General features: G+C 41.3%; 1 protein-coding gene across 1 annotated transcript in view; it reads right to left on the bottom strand.

The window, feature by feature from the left end:
- Positions 1 to 340: 340 nt before the first annotated feature.
- The window catches only part of adkb (adenosine kinase b), a 120,697-nt gene continuing 102,487 nt past the window's right edge, over positions 341 to 18,550 (bottom strand). Inside the window, exons 8-11 of the mRNA XM_080517864.1 lie at positions 17,336 to 17,371; positions 11,905 to 12,019; positions 1,692 to 1,778; positions 341 to 1,367 (exon numbers count right to left, since the gene is read on the bottom strand). Of these exons, the coding sequence (XP_080373990.1) occupies positions 1,243 to 1,367; positions 1,692 to 1,778; positions 11,905 to 12,019; positions 17,336 to 17,371 (363 nt within the window). The 3' untranslated portion in view covers positions 341 to 1,242. The remainder of the gene's footprint in view (positions 1,368 to 1,691; positions 1,779 to 11,904; positions 12,020 to 17,335; positions 17,372 to 18,550) is intronic.

The raw sequence follows: 18,550 nt of genomic DNA, 5'->3' as shown, positions 1-18,550 counted from the left end.
GCATAACACCAGGAAGGGATTAGGTGTTGTTCACCTCAAAGAAGTTTGTGCGTCTACATTAGAAATGGGATTTCTCAGGCACTTTGTAAAAAAAACAAAAACAAAAAAAAAATAGAACCTGAAAAAAAACCACAACCTTGCTATTGTTAAAGAAAAAGAAAATAAAAAGGGTCAACTTGAGAAGTCCAGCTTGCATGGATACAACCCTGCAAGAAACTCAAATTGTGTGTTGTGTAGCAGCATCATAATAGGAAGGGTTTGATATTTGTTTATTTGCATACCAATGACAAAAAAAACAATGTCTTTTCTCTGAATCTTTAGGAAAACAAAAGGCCTTTTTTTTTCACAACTCCTCATGCAGGATGTCTCGTATCACAAAACTCACTCCCTGCAGGCTGGAAAGACGGCTCCACATGGCTCGTAGCTCGTTGGCTTCCACTTCTAGTTTTACAGAGTTTGACTTGTGAGTTGTTGTTGTTGTGTTATGACTAAGGAGCTCCACAAGAAGAAGTGCAATAAGTAATTTACTGAACTGAGTATTTGGAGCGCAGCGATCAACAATATAGAGAAGTGGGACTACGCAGCAGGAACGGTCTGAGAACTTTCTGCAGACATTTAAAAGTATATATATATTTATATATTTGGAGAAGACTCCGGGTCACCACCAGAATCGATTTCAACTCTTCCATGAATCAAACTTTTCAGAGCCACATGTATCCGGAGAAAACTTTTCACACCAGTCCTGCAGGATAATGCACTTCTCGACCATTGATCAGTTTCTGTGGTATTTTCCAAATAAATCACTAAATGGACGACCTCCAGCGATGCAGTGAGGAGGTGAAACTGGGACATACACACACACACACACACACACACACTTCAGCGTTGAAGCTTTGCGGCGGAGAAAACTGATCGTTTTCACGTGGGAGACAATATGAATTGGAGAGAAGTTCAGATTCGGAGAGGGTATTCACATGTGTTGAGACTTTCCCACCATCTTTTCAGCGCATTAGGCAGCGAGTTTGTGATACTAAAAAGATTTCTGCGAATTACTTAACATTAGTTCTTTGTTTAAACTGTAGTAAAACATCTGTGTTGCTTGAAACAGGCTTGCTCTCGTAGTCAAGCTGCAGCAATTAGTCCCATGCAGTCTGTCAACTGTAAATAAAAAACAAAAAACAAACAAAAAATGTACATAACATCCTGAAGGAGACATATACAGGTATCTTGTGCTCGGTTGCATCAGTGGTAGTCCGGCTTCTCCGGGAAGGTGCATCCGACCCGTCTGATGATGACGTTGGCGGCGTAGTGGCCGGCCCGGATGCACTCCTCCAACGCCTGCTCCTGGACCAAGGCCGACAGGAACCCTGGGTGGACAAAAAATGGGCAGAGGTCAACCTCCATCCAGTAAGCGTGGGGAGCGGTTGAGATGAAAATGAGTCGGGTACTGATTGCGGGGGGGGGGGGGGGGGGGGGGGGGGGGGGAAAGAAAAGTGGATTCACCCTCAACAGGGTCCAAATGACGGCTGTTTTATGTGGTGCTCTGATCAGGCCGTACAGAGTAAAAACAGCGGGGTAAATGTCACGCTCATATAATCTGGAGACATGACTACCCGGCGTAGTCGGCCGGTATCAAAGGTTAATTGGGAATGTACACAGAAAGCAAGCTGTGTCGATGGTAATGGCCTCACCTCCGACAAAGGCGTCTCCCGCTCCGTTCGTGTCCACAATATCGTTCTGGTCGATGTCCAAAACAGGAAACATGGTCACCCTCTCACCTGTGGCCGGGACACAAGAAGACTGTTAATTAAAGTTTACCACCAGTATTTGCGGTCCTCCCTTTTGTGTTCCAAGTTGTAGCTTATTATTTCTTTGACTCCGACTTGATATTACATTATTCAAGGGTCATTTCACACCACAGGGTTTTGTTATAATTGAAGATAATTGGCCCTTTGAAATAAGCACTTGAGCATGGATGCTTTTTGGCTAATTATTAGTATACATAAGATTATGTACAGTGAAATGTTCTGCAGTAATAAGGCAGGGAATTTCACCTAACATAATTATGGTTAACAAGACACTTGAAGTTTGGGGATTTCTGAACCAGGGATGTTAAACATCCCGGCCACGAGGCGAACAGCGGTCCGCCAGAGGCTTCAATCTGACTCGTGGGACGACATTCCAATGAGTAAACATGACAAGAAGGCTTTAGGCACAATTTCTCAATTAAAAAAAAAGAAGTCCCCCTTCTCTGATTTGTCTACTGGGATTGCACTGAAAAAACAATTGTAGCAAGATGCTGCAATGAAAGGTAAAATAAGTTGGTCACAGATAAAAGTTTTCATTTTCTATTGGTACATAATGCCAAGTCTTTACTAATATGGCCAAGTTGAGATCTAATATGACTGTATATTTCTGACTCAGTCAAGACAAAAAATAAATAAATACTACTACTACTGTTAATAATAATAATCTGTTGGGAGCATTTTTATCTTAACTGTATTATAAAATAGCTACATTGAGGAAATGTGGGTATTTTTGTTTGAAAATTGTTTTGGTTTATATTTATTTATGTTTTCATCATATTTAATGTGTGGTGGTTGTTTTTTAAATGTAGTATTTCCTTCAATGCCCAGAGGGAATTTTCCCATTGAGCCGAGAGAGTAAAATATATTGTATCGTTTCATGTGTCAGCATCAGAAAATATTGAATCACATCTCTGCGCATTGCACTGATCATACTGACATTTCCTTATTTGCAGCTTCACCTGCAAGTTTATACAACTTAAAATCTCAATATTGACTTTATATATTGTGGCGCGGAAACTTGATCCAGACATTCCCGTCCCTCCCAGGATGAATTTTAAAGCAGTAGTTTTATTTCTGTTGTCAACTGTTGCAATCTTACTCATTTTGTATGTGGAAGCAGGCGTTTACCACCTCCCTGTGTGCGCTTTTTATATTCATGCTTTGCATGTTTCAATTACGGTCTCATAACACAGTGCAGTGTTTTATTTACTCCACATTTCTTTGAATATTTGTATTTACCTAATTGCTCTAAACTTCATATATTATGTACTTCTGTATCGTTTCTTTGAAAAGAGCCAGAGAACATGCTAAAACAGTGTCTTGTATAATATGCTTGCTGCTATTATTAGTTATTTTTTCTAGTGTAGCAATACAGACTCATTAAATATCTACATTTCTGCAAGTATAAGTTAGTTCTTGTGAATAATAGTAAAAGCAAGCACCAAAACATGGTGAATCTTAATTGATGAAGATAGTGATGCTTCTCATCACTTCAAACCAGATGCCTTTATGTACATTTTCTTCTCAAAATCGATGAAAAATAAACATTTCAACGAGATAAATTACACTATTATGAAAAAATGATCACATCTGTAAGCGAGCAAATCAAATATTCTGCCTGTGCTTCATTGTTAATCAGATAATTATATAATTTAAGAAGCTACGCTGAAGCGATCATCTGCCGTCGCTGTGAATAAAGGCTCCCAGAGGTAATAGAACCCAATAAAACCTTCCCTACCAGCTTTGGGTGGGTGCTCAGATAAAACAAAAACAATGCACGAATGGTTAGTGTCAGTGGTTCCAGTTCAAAACGGAATCCATTCAAATGAGGGCCTCTTTATTATCTTCAGCGGATTATATTGGTTCAATTATCAGTAGCATGTGTGCTTCAAAGAGCGCTCCAGTTTAAAGGAGAAGGAGGGGAAGAAACAAAAATCTACCAGATGACAAAGTCTTGAGGTGTAGAGTGACATTAAATCAGCAACTTATGTCAGAGCAATCCAAACCACACACACAATCTTCAAACGGGCCGAGGGCTCTGGAGCCGACGTGAACCTTCAAAAAGGTGCAGGAGACAAAAGACTGACATGTGGATAAAAGGAACACGAGGGGGCTGACAGACCTCTTATTGAGAAAAAAAGGCTGGGAGTTTAAGGAGAACACAAGCAGGTCGTGAAAGAAAGAAACTACAAAATGTTGTTTAATGAGGCTCCCTGCTAATCTAACAATCGCTCTGTGAATATCTGAGCTGCAGATAAGACTCGCAACCTTATCAATCTTTGAATACATTTCTGTTGTCGTACTACGGGTGCAAAAGACACGCAACCTGCCGCGGAACGCATGTTCAACGCCTGACGCCGACGAAATTGCCGCATCGCGCCGACGGCGGCTGTGTTACAGGTCAGGTGAGCGAACGTGTCAAATCAGGAGTTGTGGCGCGTTTTCACACCAGGAGAGTTTCTGGAGGCAGCCGATTGTCACTTTGACGATAAATCACAATACGACGTGAATCCTTTATGGACCGGCCAATTAGCAGCACGACGACTTTGCTCAATTAATGCCACAGACGAAGTTGGAGGATCCGCCTCCCTCTCTCAATGAATAACCGCACATTGAAAAAAATAAAAATAAATAAAAGTGCTAATAATGAATTACAGTTACTCCATAGTTCAGAAACTGGAGTTGTTCGACGTGGTCGTGCTTTACACCGATGGAAGAACGAAAAAATAAATAAAAAATATAAAAAAAACTGGATGCTGGGAAATTTGAAGCGGCTGCACTTGTTCTGCTGGTGTTCATTAGATCAGAAATAAGTGGGTGTAAATATGTTGACTGCAGTTAAAACAAATGGCGAGGGCACTGCAGAGGGATCCAGGTCTTATTAGAGACAAAGTTCAAGACGAGGCAACCTCCCACATGAAGCAATGCTCATGTTTGTGATAACGCCGCATCCTGAGGTGTCAGAATTCATTAAACAAACAGACTCTTGGAGCAATTAACAGTTTCTGCTTCTGGGTTCTTATTAGACTCTAGAAATTGGATTGCAGCTCTCGCCCGTATACATCAGGCTGTTGTTTTATTTGTTGTGTCCCATTAGCTCCTTCTACGATGTTGTCATTTCTTTCGCCTATTTAACTGAACTACTTCCTCCAGAAATTCTTTATCCGGTGATCAAGACTGAATCCAAATTGAATCCATCACGCAATATTTGTGTGTTATTTGCCAAACTCCTTTTTTTTTTTAACGAGAGAGAAAAAAGGTGGGTTTGCAGTTTTCACCTTTGACAACTCTAGTTATAAAAAAGGACCAAAATTTAGAAATACTTATTGTATAATCACACAAAAATGGAGCTGTGATGCCATTAATCTGCTTTACCCAGTCCTGGGACAGAGAGAACATGCAAACTCCACGCTTTCATCCTGGACTAGAACCAATGAACTTCTCCCTGTGCTCACTATTAAACCATGGCAGACGTCGGCCCCGTTTATATGTCAACTCATGTCAAGTAAGGTCAGACGGCGAAGGTGGATTGTTGTTCTTCTCACCTGTAAAGCTACCAAGTCCCAAGAGAACATGGACCGGGAGTCGCCACACTCTGGACGCCGCCGTTGTTGTTATTGTCCAACTACTTGCACATATGCAGAAGAACCATTTACCATGGCTGTGGTTCGCATGCACAGCAGCCGTGTTTCAGAAAAGTTGCGTTTTCCTCGGAGCATTTTCAAAGAGTTGAGTGAGTTTTCTGCTGAGTTTCAAAATTATGTGTAGCTTGCTTGTTGTTTTTTTTTATGTTGGCATTATGCTAACAATCGTGCATGAGATATGTTACTACCACATGAACAAAGAGGCACACATTTTCCAAAATAGTGTTAATTTCTTGACAATAATTATTAGCAGAAGTCAAAGGTCAGTTAGCCAGCAATGCTGACCAAGATGCTAACCAACTAGAGAACATTTAAAAACTGGGGTTTTTATACTTTACTATTATTTGATAGAACTTTTTGAAAAACACAGTGATCCTCACTGTAAAAGTTGCTTCCTAAATATCGTAGATATACACTTATTATTAGCATGCTTGTAGCATTGAGTCCATTTGATTCAAATTCACAAAGTTATCTAAAAAAAACCAAAACAACTTCCATATTTAAACATCCTGAATCAAAATCTCAATGAAAAAGACATCAAAAGAGAACATCAATCAGTGTTTTTGTGATTCTTTTTCTGTTTTCCTTCTGTTCACTACAATAAATAGTACGCTGTTAACAGAAATCCTTCAGCACAGTGTAAAGTCTATGAACGTGAACATTGTGGATTTTGATTTCAGCACCTAGAAGTGGAGTCTTTTCACATCTCTGACAGATCAGGTCACCGAGGGCAGCACACCGCCGCTGATGACATTTGCAGAAGTCTTTCTGCGCACTCTTTCTAGACACATGGCACATTAGACATCCAACATTCCTCTTTATTCATGGCCGGGGTTTGTATTCTGCTGCTCGGGGAAAGTTCACATCACCCCATTGATGCAAATTATTAAATTTGACTGACATGTTAACTCAAGTTACAGTCCAGAAACTCCCCAGCCGTCTGTAACAGAGATCTTATTGGCTGAAATCCGTCATGGAAATGGCAATAAAAGAAAGAGGAGAGAGAGCGAGAGAAAAAAAAGCCTCCTGCCAAAATACTTTGTTTTTTCTGGCTTGTTGGACATCTGAAAACATCACTTTGCCGAACTCATTTCACATTTTGCTGTAATGAGATCGGGAACTTTATTTTTCAATCAATAAAACTATAGCACCTATTTTTACATGCGAACATATTCTTGTTCCCGGAGTGCGGTCTGACTAAATGAGTGGAGCAGCAGATTGATGGTGAATACGTGGGAGTGAAGTATAGCTGCACTTTAACAGGTAACTCGCACCGGCGAGAGAGCGAGAGAGAGAGAGAGCGAGAGAGAGAGACAGAGAGAGGAAAGAAAGAAACGAATTCAAAGGAATTCAGATACTTAATTCCAGTATACAATAATTGTGCGCTTTTGTTAATTCACTCATAATTCCCTCATTAAAACTCTTGAATGGCGGTGATTAAACTTGAGAAATTCTTTCAACAGACATCTCTTTGAAACAAGTATCAAGTAAGCTCTTTATTATTGGCTATTCTCTAATAACAATGGCAACTCGTAGCACAACAGCGACTGAGAAAATGCTCTGCTTTAAAATGACTGACTGTACATGCAAATAAGACGACCTTGGATTTGGTGGGAAAACGAGCATATGGCGCGTTGTTTTGACTCGGAAATTCTTACATGCTATGCTTGGTAATGCTCCAGCGCTCAATATTGCTCCTTTGACAGAAAGCAGGTAGATCAATTAGTCGACGGGTCATAAAAATTAACTCTGATCCTGTCGCACTTCATCATCTGCACACGTGAAACAATTAATACATCATTTTAAATCTGGAGCCGCCGGGGGGACTGGGGATTACGCATGAATATTTAGCTGAAAATTCATGAGCTAAAGCGCTCGGCAGAGTTTAAGTACAGCATCTTTAAGTGAGAAACTTCCCAGCGAAATACTTCTCCTGGAACGATTCCGGCTGCGCTTCGGCCAAAATCCGAGCCTCGGAGAGGAAAACAACGTTACCGCTTTCTTGGCAAATGTGACAGGTTAGAAAGGGAGTTGACATTCAATCTGTTTCCCTATCATAACCAGCATCTTTGTTCACAATTGAGTTATGAAAAAAAAAAAAAAAGAAAGTACATATGCCTGTAATTACTGTAACCGCAGGCAAAAGATCATCGCCAACCAATACCCTTTCAGGGAATCATGAAAGAAAACACTTGAACGCATGATGCCAAAAAAATAGAGGAGGTCTTTCTCGTTGCTCGTAATTGATTTTTCCTCTTATGAAGCATGTGGCATAAACATCCTGCTTTTGAAACACACTGCGGAGACCTATCCAAGTAAAGCTCGAAATAATTCTTCAAAGTTTTATTTGGAGACGTTGGTGACAAAGACAAATTACCCCTCTTTGACTAGATGAACGAAATAAAAAGACCCTTTTCCCCTTTGCAGCTTGGATTACCTTCCTCCTCTACTTCATGTGATTAACATGTATAGATTGGGTTTTTTTCCCCCCGCCTAACTTGAAATCTGCCCGGTTTGCCCCCTGGAGGGCTCTAAAACTCGCAGAGGAGCCGAGTCAGGCTTTATCAAGTCCTTATCAGCGATTAGAGCGGCAACCCCTGCTGAATGATCGTTTATTAGATCTCCTCACCGTTAAGGTTCAGGGCACAATGATCTTAATTACTGCTATAATGGGCGTATAAGCAAAAGCCCAGTGTAGTTCAGCAGTGTCAGTGGCAGCTAAATAAAGGGCCATTTCCCCCGTGCGACCAGCTTTTTAAAAGGCACGTTTGAAGCGGCGGTGTGATGAAAGGCTCCAAATGAAGGGCAGGGAGAAAAAGAACAATAACAATTTGACATCTCTTTTTGGAGAATTATACCACGGGGGAAGGCATTCTCCCATCCTTAATCACTATAAAATGGTTTAACATGACATGCAGAGGCTGGCAAATGATCAAATCCTGACAGGAGGACAAATTGCAAACAAAATGAGAGATCAAGTTTATTAGAGCTCCGCCTCTGGGAAATGAAAATCTTTAATTCTCTTTTTACATTGACATTTATTTGGCTGGCATGAAAAGCTACGAACACACACGCACACGCACGCACGCACACACACACACACACACACACACACACACACACACACACACACACACACACACACACACACACACACACACACACACACACACACACACACACACACACACACACACACACACACACACACACACACACACACACACACACACACACACACACACACACACACACACACACACACACACACACACACACACACACACGAGTTCTGCAGCACCTCCTACTGTAACTGCTCCAGTGCAATGATAGCACAGTCAATGACATTTATCATGTTTGCCTTTGTAGATGACATCTGAAACACATTGTCTTTCATCCAGCCGGCATTCATCATGTATTTTATATAAAGTTCACAGCAGCGCACGGCTGTGTCTTCATGCAGGAGCAATGAGAGAAGCAGGCGGGAATTATCCATCACCTCCAGCACAATGGATGGATTCCCCCCCCCCCCCCCCCCCCCCAACAGTCGAGCTTCTCCTTAAAAAGATTTCTTTTCAAATTCTCATAAAAGGGAAACTCACTTCCAGGAATTTTCCGCTTCAATAACAAAAATTCAAATGAGCTGTTTTAATTTAAATATATGCTATTAATTAAGGCGAGGGAATAGCTCAGCATTATCTGTCGCCGTCTTGAATTGCAGTCATATTTGTGATAATATTGCCACATCACGCTGTTAATTTGAGAAGCTATGTGATTAAAACAAATTAATAATGTCAAGCCAGCGTTGGGAGTCTTTGCTTTAGAAGCTTCAAGAGTCTGTCTGATGTAAAGACGGAGACACTGTTGACGAGACCATAAAAAGTGAAGGAAAATCTTCCAACATCAAGACTGACTTCAAATAATAATCATTCAAATGCACCACTTCAAGAAATGTGGCTTCTGTTTTATTTGAAGATTTCTTTCCCCATGAAATCAGATTGACTCCAGACCCCCTCTGCAGACCAAGGTTGGATAAAGTGGCTAAAAGGCAGATAAATTATTTGATGGATGTTTTGTCTGCAGCAATGGTTTCTACTGCTTTTCTATCGGTGCAATGAAATGCCAAGTCACACCTTGCAAGGAACTCTGGGAAATGACCACAGACTTGTGACGCTATTAGCATTCAGCCAGTAACACTCCTGAAAAGTTTGGTTAGTTTTCATCACTTATTTATAACCCCTCACACACCGGTAGCATATTTAAAGTCCACGCCTGCACCTATTGTTTTCATTCTCAGTCTCAGCACCGGCGGCCTCAAGACAGCTGACGAGTGTTTGAGCATCAACATACACCACTGACTTTTTCTCTTGCTTTGCATATTCCACCAAGTACACTGCGACTTCTTCAGCGTGTGTGTGTGTGTGTAGTGCTAAAAATACTGAATGACATAGCCTTAAACAATGTGGCCAGTACAAGTTTTTCCTAAAATATTAAATACAGGAGCAACGTCATTTCATATTTCCTGTCAGTATCGGGAATAAGTTTTCATTAGGTGGCTTTGAGTATAAAAGAAAAAACAAACATTGAGCTGAATGCTGAGGTGTGAGTTAACAAGATGAACTGTGTCACTAATGGCTTTATAAATTCTGACTTTTCTATCAACTTGAACAACTTTGACTTTGGCTATTTGTGATAAATGTTGACTGCTCGTGTCTACCACTCGCCTCAATATGCTCAGTTGTAATCTCGATTCTTCAGCGTGGAGTTTGCATGTTCGAAATGAAAAAAATTCTCCTTTTGTTTACGTTTGCTCTCTTCTTCAATTCTACCTCAGGGGTCTTTGTCTTTTGGTTCCTAATAAACAACAAAAAAACTCCCCACGCAAAATCGGAACAAGTAAAATGGCCTCTATTTCTAGATTCAGAGTTTAAATGAAGTCCCTGGAGCTCAGTCAGATCTCCCTTGTTCGGTGATCGTTTCATATTGATCCATCTGTATTTCTTCAACTCATCAGTCCTTCGCAGGGCAAACACACACTCACACTCACTTCTAAGGGCAATTTAGGGTCACCAGTGAGTCTAAAACGCATGTTTTTGGACTGTGGGAGGAAACGAACATGCACCCACAGGTAGAATATGCAAACTCCACACAGAAGTGTTTCTCAGCCCAGACATCATGTCATGTATTACGTGCCTCACACAATTTGACAAAAAAAATGTAATAAACATACTTTGCACTCAGGCTGGGTAAGACTTGGACTATTCTGAGATTGATCCAAAAACCAATAAAGTCGCAGGGCATACAATCATAACAGTGAGTTAAGAGGCCTCCATTAAACCCCTCCGATGAAGTTAAGGAGAAATACAGCTGAATAATGCGTCTTTACGATGAGCGAGCCTGTTCGAATAAAAGATAGTTAATTTATCCAGTGTTAATATAAAAATATTGATTACTGCATCTTTAGCCTTTATTGCGACCAGGGAGAGTGTCGGCCCAAATGGCACCACAGTTTACACGCAATCAATAATAATAAAAAAAAATAATATGAAGGAAACAGACAAGACACTGATGATTACCAACCGATTACAAATGCCATGGATGACACACTGGACTAGACTATCAGCTCGTATACTGTGGTGGCAGTGGTGTGGAGTTGAGGACAGTGGACACGCGTGAGGACGGCGTCCTGCAGTGTTCACAGTCTCTGCAGTCCCCAGTGATGAGTGATACGTCGGCGTCTTTACCTGAGGCCATCTCTCCCCATGCACGGCGAGTCTGAGCGGAACTTGCAAGGGCAATGAGGAGAGACACCCTGTGGCTCCAAACAAAAGGCAAAGGCTGCCAGCGGTAATCGGAAGCTATCGTCTCTCCTCGCACTGCTTCGACCCGCAGCCCCTGCTCGGTTATGATGACGCTGCCTTTTAATGTCCCGCTTACAAATATGGCCCGAATCAAAGGAAACGGGATTGATTTGTAAAGGGGGGGCAGCTCTGTCAACCTCTCCCCCAAGGTCACACTGTGAGCTTTTTGCAAAAAAAAAACAAAAAAAGAAGAAGAAGAAGGGGGTGGGCAGGATGTAAAGAGTCGAAGCATTAAAAATTGCTGAGGACTGGCCTGGAGTCTGTCCAAGACAAAGTTAGAAGTACTTCACAAATCAATGCCTGCTCTCTGCATCCCCCACACTTCTTTTTATGCTCTGAAATGACAGAATGTAGTGCAAGCATTTTTTTTTTTTTTTTTTTTAACATCTGGTGTCAATATTGGAGCTTTACTTCAAAGAAATTACCGATAGCATTCTGCTCTCTCAGGTCAGCGATCAAGCATCTATTTAATGCGCCGTTCTCTGCGGTTTTGAGCTATGAGGCTTAAATGAGGGGCGAAGATGTCCAAAAGGTAGACGGGAGTTGGAAAACATGTGCCGTTAAGAAGGAGACAGCCAAAGAAGGGCCTACCGACGGTTGCCACGGAGTCGTCCCTGCCCTGGGTGAAGACCACCACTCGCTGCCTCTTCGTGTTCACCTTGGGGAGGTTTTGGGTTTTCTCCGCAATCTCTGCGATGTCATCCGTCTGTTTAAAACAAAAAAAAAAAACACAAAGAACAACCACAGTGTCGGGTGAATATGTTCAGCGGAGTAATGGCATCATGAAGAGCAATTTCTGAGAAGTTAATCAAAGATCACAAGTGTGTCTGAGTGGGGTCAGGTTCTCCCAACGCTGGCAGACAGATCAAGTGATAATGAAACCAGATGGGGTGTATGGAACCGTTTCGAAATGGATCAATAGGAGCGCTCAATGATGCTTCCATGCAGTTACAGGGGAGCTGGAAAATATTAGAATGTCATATTCCCTAAGTGAGATGAAAATAAGCGTGTGAAGATATGCTGTTGTCAGATAAAGCTCCCTCTCATTGCTGAAGGGATAGGCGGTGCGTGTACTGTATCATTCTCTCCCCGAAACAGGCCATCTCTGCTCAGCATCTGCACAGAATGGATATTCTCGCCTGGAGACGACAGAACTCTCCGGAGTGCTTGCCTTTGATCATGAGAGGGATAAAAAAAAAAAAAAAAACCCCACACCTGTCAGTGCTACTTTATTATTAACTCATCATGATGTACTATGAGCAGGTAGAATGTCTTTATCGCCGTCTCGCAGTGGGGTGGACTGCTTTGCCGTAATACGGCACGCTGTGGAGCTAGCATTAGGGATCGCGGATGCCTCTAGCATCTGTATCAAAGCTAACACTTGAGCACCTTCAGGGTGAGCAAATACTGTGATTATGGGAGTAATCAGAGAGATAGGCTCCAGCCCAATACCACTAGCCACACCGGCTCACTCGATCCAATGAGCTTTTACACCTCTAAATGCTTCCCAAACGTCCTTTAATCAGCCCTGAGAGGTCCAGGGAGACCCAGCGCCCAGGAAAAATGGGTGTAACACTCTAAGTAAGTGCTAATGGTGAGGTTAATACAGAGGCTGTTAGCAGGCGATGGTGGAAAAAAAAAAAAAGGAAAAAAAGAGCAATTTGTCACTGTGACTGGATGTAACCACAAGCACTCCTCCAGACACTGAATGCTAAACCACACGAGGCTTCGGCACATTGTCACCCTCGGGTTTTATGTTCGCCGACATAAAAAAGCCGCTCGACTCAGGTTTAGGAGCTAAAAGGTTCTAAGGGCCAGAGGTGGTAGGGTAAGCATGGTGGCTATTGAATAGGGCACACACACACACACACACACACACACACACACACACACACACACACACACACACACACACACACACACACACACACACACACACACACACACACACACACACACACACACACACACACACACACACACACACACACACACAAAGACGACTTCCTCCTCTTTGCCTGGCAGGAACACTTTACCTGATAAAATCCTGGGGCAAAAGGATGCGGAAAAATAACGTTCAGCGCGAGTGCAAAACAAATGAATTGACAAATGATATGGCCAATTTGGTTTACTGCTGACAAATGGCAATATTTATGATCGCGAGGCAATTGATCAGACATAAATCAACAAACCGTGAAATATGAAAGCTTTACAAGGGCGGTAAATTGTGCTTCTGTGTTGCAGTCGGCGAGAAACTGATCATCTCCACTGCAGGCTGCTGTTACAAACACTGCAAGGGAGAGATTCAATTAAAGCTGTGATGCAGACAGTTCTTTGAGCATTTAAAGGAAACAGATCACAATCAGGCAACTGTGTTCAGATCTGCTGATTGCTGTTTTGGAGAGGACGAGCCTTTTATCTTGTATTTAGACTGGAGAAGCGCCGCTGTCAGGTTTGTTAGTCATCCATAATGCGATGATAACACTGTTTTGGAATACATTAAAAGTACTTCTGAAAGTGCTTTTGGGTCAGACACTGACAATATGCAATTACAGCTTCCCTCAAAAGAGCCACACAGGCCAAATAAGTGGACTTTTACTGAACTTAAATTAACCCTGCTGGCCTTAAAGACACAAAGTGCATATAGAGACACACTTGTGTACAACACTTCCTCAGAGCAATTAGTACATCTTGCTCACTTTTAGTTAAAACATGTCAGAATAATCCTAAATCGGGCTTTATTGGCTAACAAGGCAGTCACATGGTGATATGATTAAATTGTCTTAATGTCTCAATGTGAATTACTTTGTCAAAAACAATTTGAACACTTGCCAAATTTGATTCTGCTTGATGCAATGCATACCAGCGGAGCACAGATCATTGCGTTTATTGAATGATGAATGAATTATTTATGAATTTGGTGAAAGAGAAATCCCTAAGAGTATGGAGTTTTCACTGTTGTCACTGCAGGTGGCTGTGAATGACTCAAGAAACTGACATGAAATTACCTCAATCCAACGTGAGCTCACGTCTGACAAAGGCCAGGAGTTATCGCTGAAAAAGCGCCTGAAAGCTTTCAGCAAATGTAGTCAAATATTTGTTGGAACTGAGGCCATTCAGCAGTGGAGTGGTTGGCACTCTCGTCTCGGGTTGGTTCTGAGGGTCCGTGTGGTGTTTCCATGTTCTTCCTGCACCTTTTGGGGCTTTCTCTTGCTACTCCGGCTTCCTACCGCAGTCCTAAAACGTGTTCTTCAGGCTAACTAGTTCATGTAAACAACCCACTAAGTCTGAGTGTAGGGTTCCTCTGTATTTCCATTGTAATGCACCTTCCTATTTACTCTGTAGTCATGTGGGATTGGTTGAGTTGTACTGGGCAGTATATATTAAAAATGTTGATAAATGGACTCTCTCTTAACCCATCAATGGGTATAAAATGTCATCAGCACTTGAAATACTAGTTGCCATTTTCTTTTTGCTTGTTTGTGTTATTCATACCATGTTTGCAACCATATCAGGTTTGTTTGCGATGATATTTCAGCTTTTTCAACTGTTCTGGTCAACTTCCAATTCATGTATCGGATTCTGCTCATATTTTGCTGCACCCACTATCACACTACTCCATAATATTTATTCCAATTGTATGCTTCAGGCAACATTATGAGTTCTCGCAGGAGGAATTAGCTGTGCTAAACACTGGAAATTTGACATTTGTGAGAGTTCTAGAGTTTTTGAGGATCCTAGAACGTCTTCAGGTCTTGTTAAACAAAACCAGAAGGTCGATATACTTTTTTTTTTTTTACTGTTGGTCAAAGATTAAAGAAAGAAAGAAAGATTTCAGTCCAAAAATATTTTTAATTGTATTTTCTTTGTATGATGCGCCCTAATAACCTAGAGAAAAAATACTTTTTTTCTTGAGGCATGTGATGTCTTAAAACACGAGGGAAAGATAATCCATATGACCAGTTTCAGTCTTTAGTGAAGCATCAAGTACTCAGAAACAAATGACACAAACATTGTCAGTGTATATAATTAGCCAAGGTTTACTTCAGGCAGATATGGATATAATGTTTTCAAGACCAGCCGTGAAACAAAGGTGAGTGGTACTTCTGCTTTATATATTTCTGATAAAAACACTTCAGAGTCCAGGGTTTCCTCTCCAGAACTGGTCGTCATTTTCAGTAGCTAATCACGCTGAATGTGCCCCTCGACCAGATCGAACCAATATCTGGATCCAGTAATGCCGTTAGTGTGGAGGAGACGCACATCAAGCTGAATATGTGCGTCTATTAGAGGCAGAATAGAGGATTTGGCGTCAAGTGCATGAGTCATCAGTGATTTCACAGCGTTTCACACAGGAAAAGGAGGAAATTTTGATGTGAAGAAAATCCAGTAATTTCTTCAAGGAATTATTTGATAGAGATCAGGAGATGGATTACACTGAGGACTCAATGTAAAAACTGAGAGTGTATTTTTTTATTTCATTGCATCTTTAAAAGCCCATCCTACAGCGCCTCCATTCTTCGTTGTGTAAATTCTCTTCTGAAGCTATATGGGTTATCTAATCTTATTTGATAACACTGCTAAAATGTGTTTTATAAATAAAGTTTGATTATTATTATCAAATTATAAATAGATTGAGTGTATGTGGCCAGCCCTATATAATACAACTGTTACGATGTATCTGTTATTTCCTGCTATAATCAAATCTCCTGAGGCAACAATATAATGTGCATATTGATTTTTTTTTTTTTTTTTTTGAAGACTTGTCAGTGTATAACTGCAGAATGGGGGCCGGCTTGTGTGAGGAAAGTAAAAATTGCCATCAGAAAGTGACAAGAGGAAGGAAAAAAAAAAGAGAGAGAGAGACAACTGTGAAGAAAACATCTTTGAACTACAACCGTCAAGAAATGTGGCGAGTACAGTACACACCACTGATGTTATCTGAGACATCACATTCATTCAATGCAATTTCGCAGAGTGTTCTGCCAAATCACGTTGACATGGAAAATGTCAAAGAATTGTAACTACTAGAAGAGTCTTCACTTTGCCCTTTGTGTTTCTTCTTCTTCTTCTTTTTTTTTTCTATGCGAGGCCCCTCTATTACCCCCCCCCCCTACCACCCCTCCACCCCATCTTCCCAGCCCGCTCCGTCGCCACCTCCCCCGCCACTCCTGCCTTCATCCCTTCTCCTCTCTTAAACCTGTCACTGCCATCAGGATTGCATTTCTATTCCAGTCACGTTGATCACACCGTTAGTGATTCTGGATGACAATTATTCACACAGAGCAGAGCCATATTCAAGGCAGCTCTACCTCTGAAAGAGAGAAGGCACTTAAAATACCTGAGCCCATGTGGAAAAAAAAACTCGCAGGCTAGCTATTTGTGTGTGGGTTTTTTTCTTTTTTTTTTTTAATCATTTTGCATTTAAAAAGCAATGCGAGAAATATGTAAAATACCAGGAGGGAAAAGAAATAGACTAAAGGAACATTCATTTTATACTTACAGCCCCACTTTAAAACACACAGTGTAAAAATCTATGGGGTAACAAGCTCTATAATCTTCATTTCCATAATCTTAAAACCACAGGTGGCTGTAATTTGGTTATTAAAAGACTACAGTGTGTTTCAGTGTGCTGTAATGCTATGGCGGCGAGGAGAAGACATACAGTATCATCCCCGAGTGCAAAGAAGATAATGAGGAGGCTTTTTAACCAGGCAACCTGATGAGCCCCAAGCCTGCAGAGAAAGGCTTGAAACCATGCCCAACTTCTCAGCTTCCCAAGAGGCTTTTCAAAATTCAATAAATAACATCTGTAGGCGATGTTGGGTGCAGACCTAGCAGAGTGCGTCATAACAGAGAGCTGGCTGAACAAAGAAACCATGACGACTGCCAGGTTTCCATAGCAACTGCTGCAAGGCCTGGAGAGTATAATAGCACATCAATCACTGTCCAAAAAGAACTTCATTATCAGCAAAAATAAACCTTTAGGATCTTTTTACTGTGCAATTGCTGGTCAACTCACCTCAAAACCCAGCTCTTTAGCAAATGTGGCCGCCTCCTGGAAAAAGATAAAGCACACACAAATGAGCAGTTAATTACGGAGGCACAAATAAGAGCACAGTGTCACACTCCAGACGTGTAAAGTAAAGACATCTCGCTTCCCTCTGCCCCTCACATGTGCGCCGGTGTCACTTGAGAATCGGTAACCCGAGTTAGTGTTGCTTTTGCCAACTCCTGATTTAATAGGCGTGCAGCCCACCCATTTAAACTATTGCCCGAGATCATCTCGTCTTACCACGGCAGCCTGAGATAACGCCACCTCAGCCTCCAGCCGTGAAACCAGCACTGAAACCATGAATATGTGCTGGTATGCGGGAATCCCCCCGCACTGCAGGCGTTCACAGCCTGCTATACATTGAGCTAATCTCAGAACAGGTGCACTTTATACACCCATACCAATGTACATGCAAGCTGTTTCTTTTTAATCGTGTCACCTTCACACTGATGCTGACATTTCACAGATATGAATGCCATATGAATACCATATCTTTAGGGTTTCTATATATATCGATGTTAACCACGATGTCAGGCAGCGCAACAAGATAGTCAGTTTAATATACATTTATGCAGTATAACTGTAGTTATTTGAAGATTTATTTATTTTTTTTAGCTGTTCTAGTCACACATTTATATTTAGATCCAAAATGCAAAAAATCTACTCAGTTAAACAGTGACGGAAATGGAAATCTACGCAGAATGTGACAATTTCTCACATAAGTGACATTATTGCGGCAGTGGTTCATTAGAACAGTGGTTTGAGTGTTAACCTCATGAAAGAATTACATCGTCTGAAGAGAAAACGTGGTTACAAATAATTTGAGCTCGTCACCGATTTCTTCACATATTCATCAGTTTCAGGCACAGCAGCAGGCAAGGCGACGAGGCTGGTGTCAAACTACGCTCACAACTCGCTGCCCGAGAAACTTGCTCCAGTCAGAGAATGAATGAAAGTATATGTGGTTTTCAACTCAAAAAATGAGGACATCCTATAGTGGAGCTCAAGAACGTGAAACATTTTGAAATAAACAAGATGGGTAGAGTCCCAAGAAGCAACAAGGAACATAAAAATAAACAATTCACACAAATTCCATGTTGCAACAACTGAGTTTTTAAGAGTCTGTCACTCCATTCTTATTCCTGCCAGAGAGAAGGTGTTAAAAAAAAATAAAAAATCCAT

The sequence above is a fragment of the Blennius ocellaris genome (genome assembly GCF_963422515.1).
Source record: "Blennius ocellaris genome assembly, chromosome: 21".
NCBI lineage: Eukaryota > Metazoa > Chordata > Actinopteri > Blenniiformes > Blenniidae > Blennius > Blennius ocellaris.
The sequence above is the reverse complement of the archived record's forward strand: the minus strand, read 5'-3'. Positions and strand labels throughout refer to the sequence as shown.